Source organism: Schistocerca piceifrons, chromosome 5 (genome assembly GCF_021461385.2).
Source record: "Schistocerca piceifrons isolate TAMUIC-IGC-003096 chromosome 5, iqSchPice1.1, whole genome shotgun sequence".
NCBI classification, from domain to species: Eukaryota; Metazoa; Arthropoda; class Insecta; order Orthoptera; family Acrididae; genus Schistocerca; species Schistocerca piceifrons.
This window is the reverse complement of record NC_060142.1, coordinates 148,038,774-148,056,333: the sequence shown is the minus strand read 5'-3', so window position 1 is coordinate 148,056,333 and position 17,560 is coordinate 148,038,774. Positions and strand designations below refer to the sequence as shown.

Here is a 17,560-nt window from a genome sequence, read left to right as displayed (position 1 = left end):
CGTCAGCTTAATGGATTACGACATCAAAAACAGACTGCTTATGACTGTTCCGTGCTGAGATGAGTGAGGTGATATGTAATCTTAAGACACGTTACCACTTGACGTCTGATTTCAAGTGGGCGGAGATAACGTGATCATTAGCTCCACTTATTTATAGTGCAGCTAGTGTATAAAGACGAACACGGAGCGGTGAGCTACAGGCCGAGTGCACGATGTTTCGCCTGGCAGTACTGCTCGTATGCCTCCTGTCCCCAGGTTTGGCATCGCCAACCAGGGGCCGGCTGTGGAGGACCGGGCAGGCTCGCATCATCGGCGGGACTGAAGTCAGCATCTCCAGTTTCCCTTGGCAGGTGTCTGTAGAGTCGGCGGGAGACCACACTTGTGGAGGGTCCCTCATCAGTCCCGACTGGGTGCTGACGTCCTCGTTGTGCCTAGATGGCTTCAGCGGCGTTTTCGAGCATATACTGCAGTTCGTCTCGCTGCGTGCGGGTACATCTACGAAGGGGAGCGGCGGTGTCGTGTTGCTCGCAGCTGAGATGTACGAGCACCCACTGTACATCCCCCTCACGGTTGATTACGATGTCGCACTCATCAAGGCAAGTCGAATTGCAATTTTATTTCTTAAATTCCTTTTCACTGATAATTACTTGCCGACCGCGGTGGCCGAGCGGTTCTAGGCACTTCAGTCTGAAACCGCGCGACTGCTACGGTCGCAGATTCGAATCCTGCCTCGGGCATGGATGTGTGTGATGTCCTTAGGTTAGTTAGGTTTAAGTAGTTCTAAGTTCTAGGGGACTGATGACCACAGATGTCAAGTCCCATAGTGCTCAGAGCCATTTGAACCATTCGATAATTACTTAGTAGAAATAGTTTATATTATTTTGCATCATCATGGAGATTGCCATAATTTTCATAGGTTATCATAGATTCTCCAGGTCTTTCCTGAAGGTTAGGTCTACAATTCAAAGTTTTCAAAAAGTGTCTCATGTGAGCTAGATAATTACTCCGAAGCTTTCCTTGTTCTCTGACTTGAGCCCTAATATTGTACATACTTTTCTCTGTACCTTTCCTTTTTTTTGTCTTTCCCAGACCACCTGCATAGAGCTTGAAGAAATGTCCTTACGGTGGACTGCTGCCTCACTTTCCCAGAAAGTGCCCAAGTTTGATGTGGATGCATGCAAACTTCAGGAAGCAAACACATAAAAATGTCAGAAGGGAAGTCTTTGACGTACGATATTTCACGTCATGTTTCGAATCACCTTTGCTGGAATACTACTATTTTCTATAAAATACTCCATTCGTCTACGAAGCTAAAGTTCAGGTTTCAGATATCGTTAGCAAATATAGCAGTGCACAACACTCACTTGATGTTATTGAGAACCGGAGGAGTAGTTCTGTTGTTAAAAATCTTATTTGTTACCTGATCACTGGCGCACTGCGATTTGCGGAGTCGTTCTTCACAGTGCGAATGAACCGGATCATACTGACTGAAGACATGCTTCCGCAGCTTCCACATCTGAAAGAGCACCACTTGCATTGGTATAAATCGAGCGCAGGCGTATCTCCATATAAATCAGCCCAGTCTTAGGGTTCAATGCCTCAGTCGGTTAAAACGGAACCCGTATAGGATCACTTTATTGCCTCTGTGTCCGTGTGTTAAGAACCCTTTTTCTCAGAAACGGGTAAAGATATCAAGCTGAAATTTAACTTAAATACTGAGGTCTATCGTCCCTTGACAGTGTACAAAAATTAAGCTTCCATGTCAATGCAATTAAAAGTTACGGTCATATACAAGAGAGGCATTGTGCATCACGGAGAAATTTACTATTGACATTTCGAAAGAGCGCTTTCCGGGAGGAGTCGGACAACATATTATCGTCTCCCATATACATCTCGTAATCATAAAAAGAAAATTCGAGACGTTAGAGCTGATAAAGAGGTTTACCGACGATCCGTTATCACAAGCTGCATTCGCGAGTCAACAGGGAAGTGAGGGACCGTTGGTGGTACCAGAAGCACGATTCGTCATACACTGTTAGGTGGCTAGTGGAGTGTGATGCAGATGCACATGAAAGCTGCAAGAAATCTGCAGGGCATTATGTATGAAATCTAAGGGTGTTTTAAACAATGAGGTAGATTAGAGAGATTTAGATCCGTGGCTTCACTCCATGTGTTGGAAGGCAGTCGTAAAAAATAGTTCGGATCGCCCCCAAGTAAGAGTATAGAGTGACCTTCCGCCCTCCACCGAAGACAGCAGCACTTTTTGGTCCCGTCATGGATAACCTGAGGGTCTGCAAAGCGGGTGTTTACAAAATCCCCTGCGAGTGTGGTCTTCGTACATCGTACAGTCATGCACAGAACACGGAAGGTACACCGGCTGCTACAGCTCAACAAATCGGTTGCGACAGAATTCTGCATCGACACTGGCCACATTCTGCTGTACGATAATGTCGGCAACCTCATCATTCGGAGACTCGCTAGTCAAGGAAGCTATAGGAATTCCTTTAGCGAAGTGGCTAATTAAGAGAGACAGATTGAAGAAAAATCAAGACACATTCGCAGGATGTCAAATAGTGCAATATGTTTGAAATTTTAAGAAAAATGGGAGTAAGCTGTAGGGTTCTTGCACAATATTGATACTCCAAAAACTCTCATCAAATCCTATAGACAACTAAACACTGCCGGAAAAAAATTTTGTCTAGCCTTTTAAAGAATTCCAATTCATTCAAGATTTATTGTTGCAACTGAACATACGGAGTACAGGAAATAATTATATGTACAAATCTATAGTACAAGCGATTTAGAAGTACCAGGTATCGAGCCTTGCTGAAACACCCATATTAGTACGTGGTATAGCCACCACTGGCGGCAAGCAGGCGATGACTGCGAGGACATACCTTCACCGAGGAGTCAAGCAGTACAAGCAGTATATTGCTCCCCCCTACGTATATCTCGCGAAGAGATCATGAGGATAAAATCAGAGTGATTGGAGCCCACACAGAGGCATACCGACAACCTTTCATTCCACGAACAACACGAGACTGGAATAGAAGGGAGAATCGATAGAGTTACTCAAGGTACCCTCCGCCACACACCGCCAGGTGGCTTGCGGAGTGTGTATGTAGATGCATATGCAGACTCTGGTATCCAGTCAATCGCGCAGATGGCGAATACTTCCTGGGATACGTATGCCATGCCTGCTCGACTTATTGTACTCAAGATACCCTCCGCCACACACCGTCAGGTGGCTTGCGGAGTGTGGATGTAGATGTAGATGCAGACTCTGGTATCCAGTCAATCATACGGATGGCGAATACTTCCTGGGACACGTATGCCATGCCTGCTCGACTTGTTGTACTCAAGGTACCCTCCGCCACACACCGTCAGGTGGCTAGCGGAGTGTGGATGTAGATGTAGATGCAGGCTCTGGTATCCAGTCAATCATACGGATGGCGAATACTTCCTGGGACACGTATGCCATGCCTGCTCGACTTGTTGTACTCAAGGTACCCACCGCCACACACCGTCAGGTGGCTTGCGGAGTTTGGATTTAGATGTAGATGCAGACTCTGGTATCCAGTCAATCATACGGATGGCGAATACTTCCTGGGACACGTATGCCATGCCTGCTCGACTTGTTGTACTCAAGGTACCCTCCGCCACACACCGTCAGGTGGCTAGCGGAGTGTGGATGTAGATGTAGATGCAGACTCTGGTATCCAGTCAATCATACGGATGGCGAATACTTCCTGGGATAATTATGCCATGCCTGGACGAGATTCGCCACACACCGTCAGGTGGCTAGCGGAGTGTGGATGTAGATGTAGATGCAGACTCTGGTATCCAGTCAATCATACGGATGGCGAATACTTCCTGGGATAATTATGCCATGCCTGGACGAGATTGTTGACGTAATTAGGTGAGAGTTGTTGATCGGCGAGTCAAACGAGTCACTTCTCATTCCATCATATCCCGCAAGTGTTCGATTGGAGACAAGTCCGGAGATCGTGCTGGCCAGAAAAGTTACTTCACGTCTTGCAGTGCATGTTGAGCTTTGCGGGCAGTTTATGGGCAAGCATTAGCTTTTGGAACAACACATCAACTTCCTGTAAAAAGAAGGGGTCTAACAATATTCTCCACGTGCCGAGCGCTCGTTAGCGTCCCCTCCAGAGACACCAAAGATGGACGAGACTTGTAGCTTGTCGCACCACAGACCATACGGCCTGTGGTGGGGCCAGTGTGTCTTGGACGAATGCTCTCTACCAGACAGCGCTCACCAGATCTACGTCGATGTGCAAACGACCATCACTTGCATGCGGGCAAAACGCTTTCATCGCTGAAGACCACGGCTCGCCGTTCCTCCTTCCAAGTGATCCTCTGGCGGCACCAATCGCACAGTGCACATCGATGCTGTGGCATACGTGGAAGACGGGCTACAGGTGTGCGTGCTTTTTGTCCCACTGCTAATAACCGGTTCGCCACAGTTCTTGTTGACACGCCTGAGCTCACAAGCCCTGTTATCTGCGCTGCGGTAGCTGCACGACTTGCCACTACTAACATGGCGGGCGTCGGTGCTGCGTGGGCATCGAGAACCTCGACTGTGGGTGCGAGAGTGTTTTCACGTGGCCACTGATACCAGTATTGCTGCACAACTGACACAGCGTGGTAGTCTACAAATGAACCACCCTGCCACTCTCAAGGCCCAATTTGACTCCTTCAAACTCGGCCAGTTGGCTGTAGGAAGCATCAGTGCCTCTCAGTGGCACGGTTCCTGCTTGCTTTACACATTTATACCACATCGAGCGTTCTGGCTACGAGAATTCCTTGTCAAAGGGTAGACACAGATGGCGCTCTCGTGGTGGCACGAGTCTGTTGGTGGACGACGTCAAAATTATTAACAGCGCATCTTCAAAACACCAGGTGCTATATGCCGACATCGGATCAAAATCGGTGTCGTCTTTCCAGATGTACTAATTTTTTCCCTGCACAGTAACGTGGCACGCTTTAGTGGAATATGTGTTTTAGCACTATTCCGGCCGATGTTAGGAAATCATGAACCTAATACCCTGTGCGTCAAATGACAACACAGAATAAATTGAAAGAGTTGTGACTTAGTACCCTACTGGCCATTAAAATTGCTACACCACGAAGATGACGTGCTACAGAATCGAAATTTAGCCGACAGGAAGAGGATGCTGTGATATGCAAATGATTAGCTTTTCAGAGCATTCACATAAGGTTTGCGCCGGTGGCGACACCTACAACGTGCTGACATGAGGAAAGTTTCCAACCGATTTCTCATACACAAACAGCAGTAGACAGCCGTTGCCGGGTGAAACGTTATTGTGATGTCTCGTGTAAGAAGGAGAAATGCGTACCATCACGTTCCCGACTTTGATAAAGATCGGATTGTAGCCTATCGCGATTGCGGTTTATCGTATCGCGACATTCCTGCTCGCATTGGTCGAGATCCAATGACTGTTAGCAGAATATGGAATCGGTGGGTTCAGGGGGGTAATACGGAACGCCGTGCTGGATCCCAACGGCCTCGTATCACTACCAGTCGAGATGACGGGCATCTTATCCGCATGGCTGTAACGGATCGTGCAGCCACGTCTCGATCCCTGAGTCAACAGATGGGGACGTTTGGAAGACAACAACCATCTGCACGAATAGTTCGACGACGTTTGCAGCAGCATGGACTATCAGCTCGGAGACCATGGCTGCGGTTAGCCTTGACGCTGCATCACAGACAGGAGCGCCTGCGATGATGTACTCAACGACGAACCTGGGTGCACGAATAGCAAAACGTCATTTTTTCGGATGAATCCAGAGCTGGTTACGGCATCATCATGGTCGCATCCCTGTTTGGTTACATCGCGGTGAACGCACAATGGGAGCGTGTATTCGTCGTCGCCATACTGGCGTATCACCCGGAGTGATGGTATGGGGTGCCATTGTGGTTACACGTCTCAGTCACCTCTTGTTCGCGTTGACGGCACTTTGAACAGTGGACGTAACATTTCAGATGTGTTACGACCCGTGGCTTTACCCTTCATGCGATCCCTGCGAAACCCTAAACCAGGAGAATAATGCACGACCGCATGTTGCAGGTCCTGTGCGGGCCTTTCTGGATACAGAAAATGTTCGACTGCTGCCCTGGCCAGCACATTCTCCAGATCTCCCACCAACTGAAAACGTCTGGTGAATGATGGCCGAGGAACTGGCTCGTCACAATACGCCAGTCACTACTCTCGGTGAAGTGTGGTATCGTGTTGAAGCTGGATAGGCAGCAGTACCTGTACACGCCGTCCAAGCTCTGTTTGACTCAATGTCCAGGCGTATCAAGGCCGTTATTTCGGCCAGAGGTGGTTGTTCTGGGTAGTGTTTTCTAAGGATGTATGCACCCAAATTGCGTGAAAATGTAATCACATGTCAGTTCTAGTATAATATATTTGTCCAAGGAATACCCGTTTGCCATCTGCCTTACCTTCTTTTAATGGCCAGTAGTGCATTTTTTCTGCTTTTACAGGTGAACGGCTCGTTCGCACTAGGTCCTAACGTGCAGGCAGTGAACCTGCCTGAGCAAGGCTACGACCCACCAGTGGGCCTGCCGGTGACGATCACTGGCTGGGGCTACAACGTCACTGACGGCAGTATGTCCAGTGTTCTGCAGAAGGTGTACGTCAACATCGTGGACCGTGCCGTCTGCCAGGCGACCTACGTGATCAGGAACGTGACCGCGCGCATGGTGTGCGCTGGAGAACTGCTGAGGGGCTCTTGCGATGGCGACTTTGGAGGACCGCTGGTCAGTGGCAGCACGCAGGTTGGCGTCTTATCCTGGACGCTCTTTCCGTGCGAGCTTGGCCTCGACGTCTACGCCAACGTCGGCAGCGTCAGGTCCTGGATCAGCGAGATCTCAGGAGTCTGAAAGGGCATAGGCCTTATTCATTCTAATCTTGGGAGATCAACGCTTCTGGTCGAAACATTTATGTCTTTCGTACTAATCAACGCTCTTTGTTTCCGCAAATAAACATTGATATTTGTACCAAAATCTTATTTTGTAATCACTTGAAAAAACTCAGAAAAAGAACAGTCCTATACATAAACTCCCACACATTTTATTTTACTATTTGTATCAGAAGCTCAATTATTTAATGGCAATCCCAGGCAATAACTGTCGTGAATATAGTAACTGAATGCTACTGTTAATTCAGCCATATATACAGGGTGATCAAAAAGTCAGTATAAATTTGAAAGTTTAATAAACCACGGAATAATGTAGATAGAGAGGAAAAAATTGACACACACGCTTAGAATGACATGGGATTCACAAAATGTCCGACAGATGGCGCGCGAAAGATATCTTGCGCGCGTCGTTTGGTGATGATCGTGTGCTCAACCGCCACTTTCGTCATGCTTGGCCTCCCAGGTCCCCAGACCTCAGTCCGTGCGATTATTGGCTTTGGGATTACCTGAAGTCGCAAGTGTATCGTGATCGACCAAATTCTCTAGGGATGCTGAAAGACAACATCCGATGCCAATGCCTCACCATAACTCCGGACATGTTTTACAGTGCTGTTCATAACATTATTCCTCGACTACAGCTATTGTTGAGGAATGATGGTGGACATATTGAGTATTTCCTGTAAAGAACATCATCTTTGCTTTGTCTTACTTTGTTATTGCTATTCTGATCAGATGAAGTGCCATCTGTCGGACATTTTCTGAACTTCTGTATTTTTTTGGTTCTAATAAAACCCCACGTCATTCCAATCATGTGTGTCAATTTGTACCTCTCTATCTACATTATTCCGTGATTTATTCAGTTTTCAAATTTATACTGACTTTTTGATCACCTGGCACATATAGTGGATATTAGGGCTCAATTAATAGTAGCATTCAGTTACTATATGATACTACTGCTCATTATTTTCAATACACCGTGGTATTTCATATTTACAACACAAATGAAATGTCATTTCTAACATAATATATTTATATTACCTTCCACATATATAAAACAATGACAGTCATTCTATTTTACTTTCATCAAAGTATCCTCCTTTGTACTTAATGACTGCCTCACAAACTCGAGGCACGCGATCAATTTTTTTTTTTTTTTTTTGTAGGTATCGTGAATCTATATGATTCGACACATCCTTAACAATATTCCAGATATGTTCCTTGCTAGATATATTAACTTCCCTGATACGTCTGTCCACTTCATCGCAGACCATTTCTATGGGATTACAATCGTGGCTTTGGGACGGCCATACCATGTCATTCTGTTTTCCCTTTGACACATTGTAGTTCGTACAGTATGCCGACCGATGTTTTGGGTCATTATCCTGTTGTAAGGTGAATCATTTACGTATTAAGCGCAATCCACTTTGTATTGCATGATATTGCAGTATGCAGTGGTACTGCTTCTGATCCATACATTCTTCTATTTTCACAAAGTCGCCAACTCTATCTCAGCCAAAACATCCACAAACCATAATAGAACGTCCACCGCGTTTAACTGTAGGTAGAACACACTGCTAAGCTACCCTTTCCCCTACAAATCGGCGAACAAATAATCTCCTTCTGGTTCCAAAAATCTCGAACTTCGATTTATCGGTGAATAACTCCTTCGTCCACTCTTCCGATGTCTAATTACGACGTTTTCTAGCCCATTCAAGTCTCTTCTGTTTATTTATGGGCCATAGAAGTGGTTTTCTTGCTGTGACACATCCTTTAAAGCCCACTTCACTCAGTCTCCTTTTTAATGTTTCTACAGATATAGTTGTGGTGTTCAATTTTACCAATTCTGCACGAATTTGGCGCTTTATTGAAATATGATAGCTCTGATTAGCACATATGCTGGTTTTTGACAAAATATTCTTAGTTATTTAACCTAAAAACAGGCATTATGTGTTCCTTCTGTATTGGGATTCTGGAGGAAGGAATGAACTCAGTGCAGTGCTGACTTAAGAGAAAAAAAAAATGGTTCAAATGGCTCTGAGCACTATGGGACTTAACTTCTGTGTCATCAGTCCCCTAGGACTTAGAACTACTTAAACCTAACTAACCTAAGGACATCACACACCCATGCCCGAGGCAGGATTCGAACCTGCGACCGTAGCGGTCACGCGGTTCCAGACTGTAGTGCCTAGAACCGCTCGGCCACCCCGGCCGGCTTACGTAAGAGAGATTGAGAATGTGGGGAAGCAAATGCCTCATCTGCATAGTAACATTGGTGAGTTAGCAGACGAAAGGGGATCTCCTACTCTTCCAGAGTCAAGACAAGTGCGCTTCTGCATGTCCTTATGGCAGGCAAAGTGTTACACAACAGTGTGGCACAAAAGTTTTAATGTTGTTATAATTATGTAATCTGTTAGTAGAATGATTCCGAGGTATTCAGAAGTTAGGAATACTAATTGTGAGCGTCCTCAGAAAAGTAGTTTTCTCAAAATATTTGGTTGTTCAGCTTGTTTCGCCTCAGAATTGTTCACGTCATCTCTTTAACAGTCGTCCAACGTTTCTCTTTCCTTTTGGGTTATATTGTATTGCAGCATTAGTTATTCTATTATTGGACATACCTTGGATATGGTCTTTGCAAATCAGTCGGTATTTTTCAGCTATATTTGCAATGGTTTCAACATTTAGTACTTGTCTAATATCGATGTTTTTTCTATGGTCGCTCTACAAAGCGGAGGAACCTCATCGCTGACGATTCCACGAGTCGTAGCTGATCAAAGGACAGGATCCAACTCTAACTGTCACTTAGCACTAAAGACAACAAATCTACTTTGTAAAGTTTAATGAATATTTCGTTCGAGCATTATGTTTTAATGTGTGTTATATGGATCCACAGAAATTACTCAATCTGTCCAATTTTAGCTCTATATCGGCTGATTTAGGAAATTTAAAATGGCACGCTAAGTACTTAAACTCCCCTTCTTGTTCAATGGTTTGTCCAACTATAACGATTTTGACTCTTACGGGTTCCATTCTTTGAAATGTGATGACATTTGTTTTATCTGTCGATATTCTCATTCCGAATTTAGCGGTAATTTCTCGCACGTAGTGCAAATTTTAAATTTTGCTTTAAATTCTCCTATGAATAAGCATTAATTTAAAATTACCGCTTTTTAATGTGTCATTTAATATAATCTGCCATTTATGAAAGACATCGTCGACATAAAAAGTGAAAAGGATGGAGACAGGGGGCACTATGTCTAAGTCCTTGGTTAATATCAACAGGGGCTTTCTCATTCCTTACATCACGGATCCTTATTTTATTATTTTCGCGTAGTGACTGAATTACCGTAACCAGGTCTGCTAGATTTTCTTTAGTGATTACACATCATTTTTCCACTTTACCTTGTCAAGGGCCTGTTTCATAAACGATAAAAACATTGTAAGTTGGTATTAACAATGCCAAAATGAAAAGACAGTCGCAGCATGATCTATCTATTCTAAAGTCATGTTGTACCTCTGACATAACTGCTTCTTCTGTTGATATTAATCCACTGTTCACAGTTTTAATATACAGTTTGTAATAGGAATTTAGCACATTTATTCTTCAGAATTTTGCCTTTTGTGGTTTATCGCCTTTCCTGGATACAGGGCGTACCAAAGCTTCATTCCGTTCGTTCGTCTCACATCCGGTCTAGTTTATCAGACGCATATTTAATCAGCTCCGTGTTTATATTGCGTTATAAAAAACTTCCTGCATTGCTAAATTGTAAATTTTGGATTTAAAATCTGAAGATCTTAGTACAATATCCGCTATTTTGATACAGGAAAGAGTATAGAGGCTACAGCACAACATTCTGTGTATAAAACCATTACGATGTGCCGATTTTCAGAAAATTAAATTAATGCTACAAAGGTCGAGCGATGACAGGATGGACAGTTAAAGGTGAAGACCACCTGAAGCTCAGTTTGAAAAAACGTAGAACTATATCCATTAAGGTACTAATATAAAATTGTAGGTAGAAGTTCCTAAAGCATGGATTAAGGTAGCAAAAATGAGAGAGTGAATATAAACCTAACTGGGAAAGTTATTATTAATTTAATTTGAAGATAGAACGCTTCCAGAGCGCTGACGCGTCAGCGATGCGTTTTAGAAGCGATTGCTCTGTTTCGTCATCCGACTCTGGTAGAATTGTGGGTGTATAAGCAACTCTGGAGCTGCCTTGAGAATTCAATCGCTAAAAAGTCTTTTGTCAATAGTGTGTGTCGCCGTCGGACAGCAAGTCAGTGACGAGCTTCGCGGTAGAGTGCGTCGTGCTGTTAACTGCAACTGGGAATTTCGTGAACCGTAGGATATTGTATTAAATGGATGGCAGTCTATCAGCCAGCAGTCACTATGGGGGACCTTCGTCGGTCCACGACTTGACTGTTTGGTTGGTTTGGGGGAGGGGACAGCGAGGTCACCACTTCCATCGAATTAGGGAAGGACGGGGAAGGAAGTCGACGGTGCCCTTTCAAAGGCACCATCGCGGCATTTGCCTGAAGCGATTTAGGGAAACCAAGGAAAACCTAAATGTGCTAACCAGTGCGCCAACGTGCTCGATGGTCCACGGGTGTATGAGTCTTCGACTCTGTGAGCCTACACGGTTCAACCAGCCGCTTCTCCAGACTGGAGGTGTACAGTTCGATCCCAGGGCCGCACAGTCGTTCGCTCACCATCGCCTGCCTGCTGGGCAGTCTATTCTGCAGCACGACCCGTTTCCGAGTATCATCTTGATTGTTAATGTTGATGAACAATATATTGATGTCTTAGCAATGATGATGTTTGTAAGACAACGCATTGGATAGCTACCAGACACCCAGTCACCACTCCAGTCCTACCTCGTTCAGGCTGGTGGACTATCGGCTTCCTGAGCTCCAATTATGCCGTTCCACCGCACACTGTAGAGGCTCGCCATCATGTTCGCTCTAGTTTCACGTAAATGGGGGACGACCCACGCCTTCAGCATAGGACGGCGGTAACAGTTTTGGAGGCATTACATGAAAGTACCAGCTTGGAAGTGGTTATAAGGAAGGAAGATTGGACTTCAGCGTGTCGTTGACATGAGGCCGAGCGGTTCAAGGCGCTTCAGTCTGGAACCGCGTCACCGCTACGGTCGCAGGTTCGATTCCTGCCTCGGGCATGGAAGTGTGTGATGTCCTTAGGTTAGTTAGGTTCAAGTAGTTCTAAATTCTAGGGGACTGATGACCTCAGATGTTAAGTCCCTTAGTACTCAGAGCCATTTGAACCTTTTTCTTTTTTGTCGTTGACAATACAGTCTTTGTAACGACCTGGTCTATTCCGCGTCGCTACGCGTCGCGAAGCTGTCCAAAAGTGCGCTTTTAGAATGCGTCAGTTCCCGGAACGCATAACTTACTGCGATAATCGGATAGAAGGGGCAGTGTGCTATTTGCTTATTGTGCACTGATACGCGGTAGAGCTAGTGTGTATCTACGTCTCACTTGCAGTGCATCTAAAGCTTCTCTACTGGCTTGAAATCACTCTACGTTTCTGAATGTGTTAAACTGTGTTTTTACTAGATGTGTAGAGAAAAGCAATATGGATTCCGGAAGTCCGGGTTGTACCGTTATTTACAATTACTTTTAATCATATTATCTACTACTTTTACCAGTAATAATATGTTTTTGTTGTACTTGAGGGTGTTACCCTGCATAGTTGTTAATGCAGTGTGAAAGCAAAATCATTCTTCTGCCGGAAATTTAAAAAGAATAGCCGCTGTATGCCGCAGTTTGATTTCGTATGATGGTTTTATGTTAATGAGTTATCAATTACAAGACATTATCATCTCCGAAAAAATTTATGAAAACGTATTATTTTTATCCTAAGCCCTTCGAAAGTCAAAGTAATGACAAGAAAAGAGCTGTATTATCTTATGAAGAAACGTGTTTGTAAAGGGTATGACTTTATGAAAAATTGTATGTTGTCAAATCCTACGTTCCCCAATGAAGAAAAGAAAGGTTTTAAACATGAAATGTCTTATATAAAGTCACAATTAAAGAAACGATAACTTGCTTCACACAATCTTAAAAATTCTTTCTTAAGAAATAGCCAGACTGGCTGCAAAGTGCTACCAAAATTCCATGTCCTAAAACTCGAGTTGGTAGGCCATCAAAATTGTTCACAGAGTTAAGCACACCCAGTAAAAGACATGAGACAGAGCTACTGAGAAAAAATTTTGGAGCCACAGAAGTAACGTATATCAGTCAAATAAAGCTCCAAGAATCTGGCAGATATTACTTCATCACCTACACGAAGAGTTATATACGTACAAGCATTAGATCTGAGCTTGAGATTTTTACTGTATAAATGAATAAAAAGTAGCCCCAAGTTTAGTTAACACCTGAAAATATTATAAATAATTTTACATATGTGAATAAATTTGTACATTAATTCAACGAAACGATGTACTAATGAGAGGATGTACACTACTGCTCATTAAAATTGCTACACCAAGAAGAAATAGGGATGATAAACGGGTATTCATTGGATAAATATATTGTACTAGAACTGACATGTGATTACATTTTCACGCAATTTGGGAGCATAGATCCTGAGAAATCAGTACCCAGAACAACCACCTCTGGCCATAATAACGGCCTTGATACGCCTGGGCATTGAGTCAAACAGAGCTTGGATGGCGTGTACAGGTACAGCTGCCCATGCAGCTTCGACACGATACAACAATTCATCAAGAGTAGTGACTGGCGTATTGTGACGAGCCAATTGCTCGGCCACCATTGACCAGTTGGTGAGAGATCTGGATAATGTGCTGGCCAGGGCAGCAGTCCAACATTTTCTTTATCCAGAAAGGCCCGTACAGGACCTGCAAACATGCGGTCGTGCATTATCCTGCTGAAACGTAGGGTTTCGCAGAGATTGAATGAAGGGTAGAGCCACGGGTCGTAACACATCTGAAATGTAACGTCCACTGTTCAAACTGCAATATGTGCGAATAAGAGGTGACCTAGATTTGTAACCAATGGCACCCCATACCCTCACACCGGGTGATACGCCAGTATGGCGATGACGAATACACGCTTCCAATGTGCGTTCACCGCGATGTCGCCAAACACAGATGCGACCATCATTATGCTGTAAACAGAACCTGGATTCATCCGAAAAAACGACGTTTTGCCATTCGTGCACCCAGGTGCGTCGTTGAGTACACCATCGAAGGCGCTCCTGTCTGTGATGCAGCGTCTAGGGTAACCGCAGCCATGCTCACCGAGCTGGTAGTCCATGCTGCTGTAAACGTCGTCGAACTGTTCGTGCAGATGGTTGTTGTCTTGCAAAGGTCCCCATGTATTGACTCAGAGATGGAGACGTCGCTGCACGATCCGTTACAGCCATGCGGATAAGATGCCTGTCATCTCGACTGCTAGTGATACGCGGCCGTTGGGATCCAGCACGGGGTTCAGTATTACCCTCCTGAACCCACCGATTCCATATTCTGCTAACAGTCATTGGATCTGGACCAACGCGAGCAGCAATGTCGAGATACGATAAACCGCAATCGCGATAGGCTACTATCCGACCTTTATCAAAGTCGGAAACGTGATGGTACGCCTTTCTCCTCCTTACACGAGGCATCACGTTTCACCAGGCAACGCCGGTCAACTGCTGTTTGTGTATGAGAAATCGGTTGGAAACTTTCCTCATGTCAGTATGTTTTAGGTGTCGCCACCGGCGCCAATGTTGTGCGAATGCTCTAATCATTTGCATATCACAGCATCCTCTTCCTGTCGGTTAAATTTCGCGTCTGTAGCACGTCATCTTCGTGGTGTAGCAATATTAATGGCCAGTAGTGTAGTTGTAGGTTATGGGTCGGGTGACCTTCATGGACTAGAACCATACATTAACGAAATGATAGGCACACTTTCAGGAACCTACGGCAAAAGTGTTTTTTTTTTTTTTTTTTTTTTTTTTTTTTTTTTTTTTTTTTTTTTTTTTTTTTTTTTTTTTTTGCTGATCAGTTTCTGTAAAATCGTTTGAGAAAGATCGCAGGGCGTCCGTAGCGATTATTCTGTCTTCGAACAAACGAATGAACTCGACCAGCTCTTTGGACGAAAACTGGTCACTGCCCATCGGCCACCGTATTCTCCGCTCACTGTATGTGTGGGAGTGCTCAGCCGACGACTCCGGAGAGCTTGGGCAGCCCGCGCTCCTCTTTGCGCCAGACGGCACGCGGTCGCCGTGACAGCAGCCACTGCAACCCAGGACAACAAACGTCGCCAGGCGTGGTAGGGTCGTCAGCGCACACCGGGGTTGGTTGCGTTTTGACGCACACAGTGTGGTCCTGAGGACGGCCATCGTGGTGTATAAGGCTGCCTGGTTAAACAGCTGTTGATGCTACCACTGTTTCACCACATGAATCTGTCCACTCCCTCACCACTTGTCTCACCCATCCGATGCACACAGCGGTACTCCATGCAAAATCTTGGCCAATATTAGTGTTTGGTATTATCGGTACTGTGAGACCCGTGAGGAGATATGAGGATAATAATGTATTAACATACTTTGCAACACAATTGAACTTTTATTAGATACTTAACTTCTTACACAGGATCTTACGTATTATTCAGATGATGCCTCCCAGTCTACAGCACTGAGGAGATGATGGTGTATGATTTTTCCAAACAGTTATTCGTGCGACTAATAAGTTGGAGAGGAGGCACTAAAGGTGACTGAAATGCGTTCGCATCGGAATCATTTTTTTTTTTTTACTGAATTTGCTGTGAGTCATCACAGCACCATTTATAGATAGATTCCAATGCATTTATGTCATCATTCGGAAGATAGTTCAAAATCTCTTCCAAATACATTAATCGCTCGCAGTTGTGGCCAAAAAAGGCTGTAAGTTAAATCTCCACTCACGTTGCAGTCTCCTGATGTATTCAGTCACAGGCTAACATTGATTTCTAGCCTCTTGAAGGGTCCTGTAACAGGCATAGAACTTCCTATCAGGTGTTCGAATTATTTCGTATTCCTTTTCTGTCAGTGAGGCTTCGACAAAGATTGAAGAGGCTTTGTTACGTGATAGATTTTTCGCTTGTAAGTCTCTGCGGATTACAGCGTTTCTCAACATAGAAAAATAAGAGAGAAGATATTTTTATATGATTATTGTTTGGTTAGACAGGTATTAATTAATTAATGTGCAATGTTAATAGATTTTATCTTTGATAGTAAAAATGACTTTTAATAATCACTTGCTGGAGGCAATCCTATTGAAATGATAAAATATTGCACAGAGAAAATTTACTCCCTTTCCTAATTAAACTGAACTCAGCCTTCCGTCATCGTCAGTACATCAGACCGGTGAATGCTTTGGTAGACGACATTGCGCCGGCCGAAGTGGCCGTGCGGTTCTAGGCGCTGCAGCCTGGAACCGCGAGACCGCTACGGTCGCAGGTTCGAATCCTGCCTCGGGCATGGATGTGTGTGATGTCCTTAGGTTAGTTAGGTTTAACTAGTTCTAAGTTCTAGGGGACTAATGACCTCAGAAGTTGAGTCCCATAGTGCTTAGAGACATTTGAACAATTTTTGATCGACATTGCGCAGTTCGCGTAATAACATTGTCTGGATTATGAGAGAAAGAAAGATGGGTAAAAAATGATCTCAGGGACGTATGAATTACAATCTGATGCATTAAACGGTGAATGAACACTAACAGTGTTCGGCCGTGCCCACCAAACAGTGCACCAGCAACTTCTCTTCGATGCAGCTTGGAACTGGACTAAAAAAATGCACAATAAGATCACCTGTCACACAAATAGCAAGGAAAGGGATTTGCAAATGAAACACGGCTACTTAACATCAACTTAACATAGTTACTGAATAAAAGGGTACTCACGACACACATCTCATCTCGATAACGGAGGACAAAAGAAGTGAAGACCAAACTAGTCGCGTTCCGTTTTCTTATATCGCCAGACAAATGAAAGTACTTACTGCGTTTTGTTTCACATAGTTTTCCTTGCAAATTTTAACACATAGATACTTCTTTTACAAAATAATTCATGAATAATTAAAAATACACTACTGGCCATTAAAATTGCTACACCACGAAGATGACGTGCTACAGACGCGAAATTTAACCGACAGGAAGAAGATGCTGTGATATGCAAATGATTAGAGTATTCGCACAAGATTGGCGCCGGTGGCGACACCTAAAACGTACTGACATGAGGAAAGTTTCCAACCGATTTCTCATACACAAACAGCAGTTGACCGGCGTTGCCTGGTGAAACGTGATGCCTCGTGTAAGGAGGAGAAAGGCGTACCATCACGTATCCGACTTTGAAAAAGGTCGGATAGTAGCCTATCGCGATTGCGGTTTATCGTATCTCGACATTGCTGCTCACGTTGGTCGAGATCCAATGACTGTTAGCAGAATATGCAATCGGTGGGTTCAGGAGGGTAATACGGAACGCCGTCCTGAATCCCAACGACCTCGTATCACTAGCAGTCGAGATGGCAGGCATCTTTTCTGCATGGCTGTAACCGATCGTGCAGCCACGTCTCGATCCCTGACTCAAC

At 44.4% G+C, this 17,560-nt stretch overlaps 1 protein-coding gene across 1 annotated transcript; it reads left to right on the top strand.

Annotated features, from left to right (window-relative positions):
• The first annotated feature begins 212 nt into the window (after window positions 1-212).
• LOC124797959 (trypsin-7-like) lies at window positions 213-6,931 on the top strand. Its single transcript, XM_047261117.1, has 2 exons — window positions 213-596; window positions 6,533-6,931. The coding sequence occupies exons 1-2, from the start codon at window positions 213-215 to the stop codon at window positions 6,929-6,931; spliced, it is 783 nt and encodes a 260-aa protein (XP_047117073.1).
• Window positions 6,932-17,560: the final 10,629 nt, after the last annotated feature.

Coding starts and splice junctions, on each gene's coding strand:
- LOC124797959 (XM_047261117.1), top strand. CDS start 213: ATGTTTCGCCTGGCAGTACTGCTCGTATGCCTCCTGTCCCCAGGTTTG. Junction 597..6,532: donor ACGATGTCGCACTCATCAAG/GCAAGTCGAATT, acceptor CTGCTTTTACAG/GTGAACGGCTCGTTCGCACT.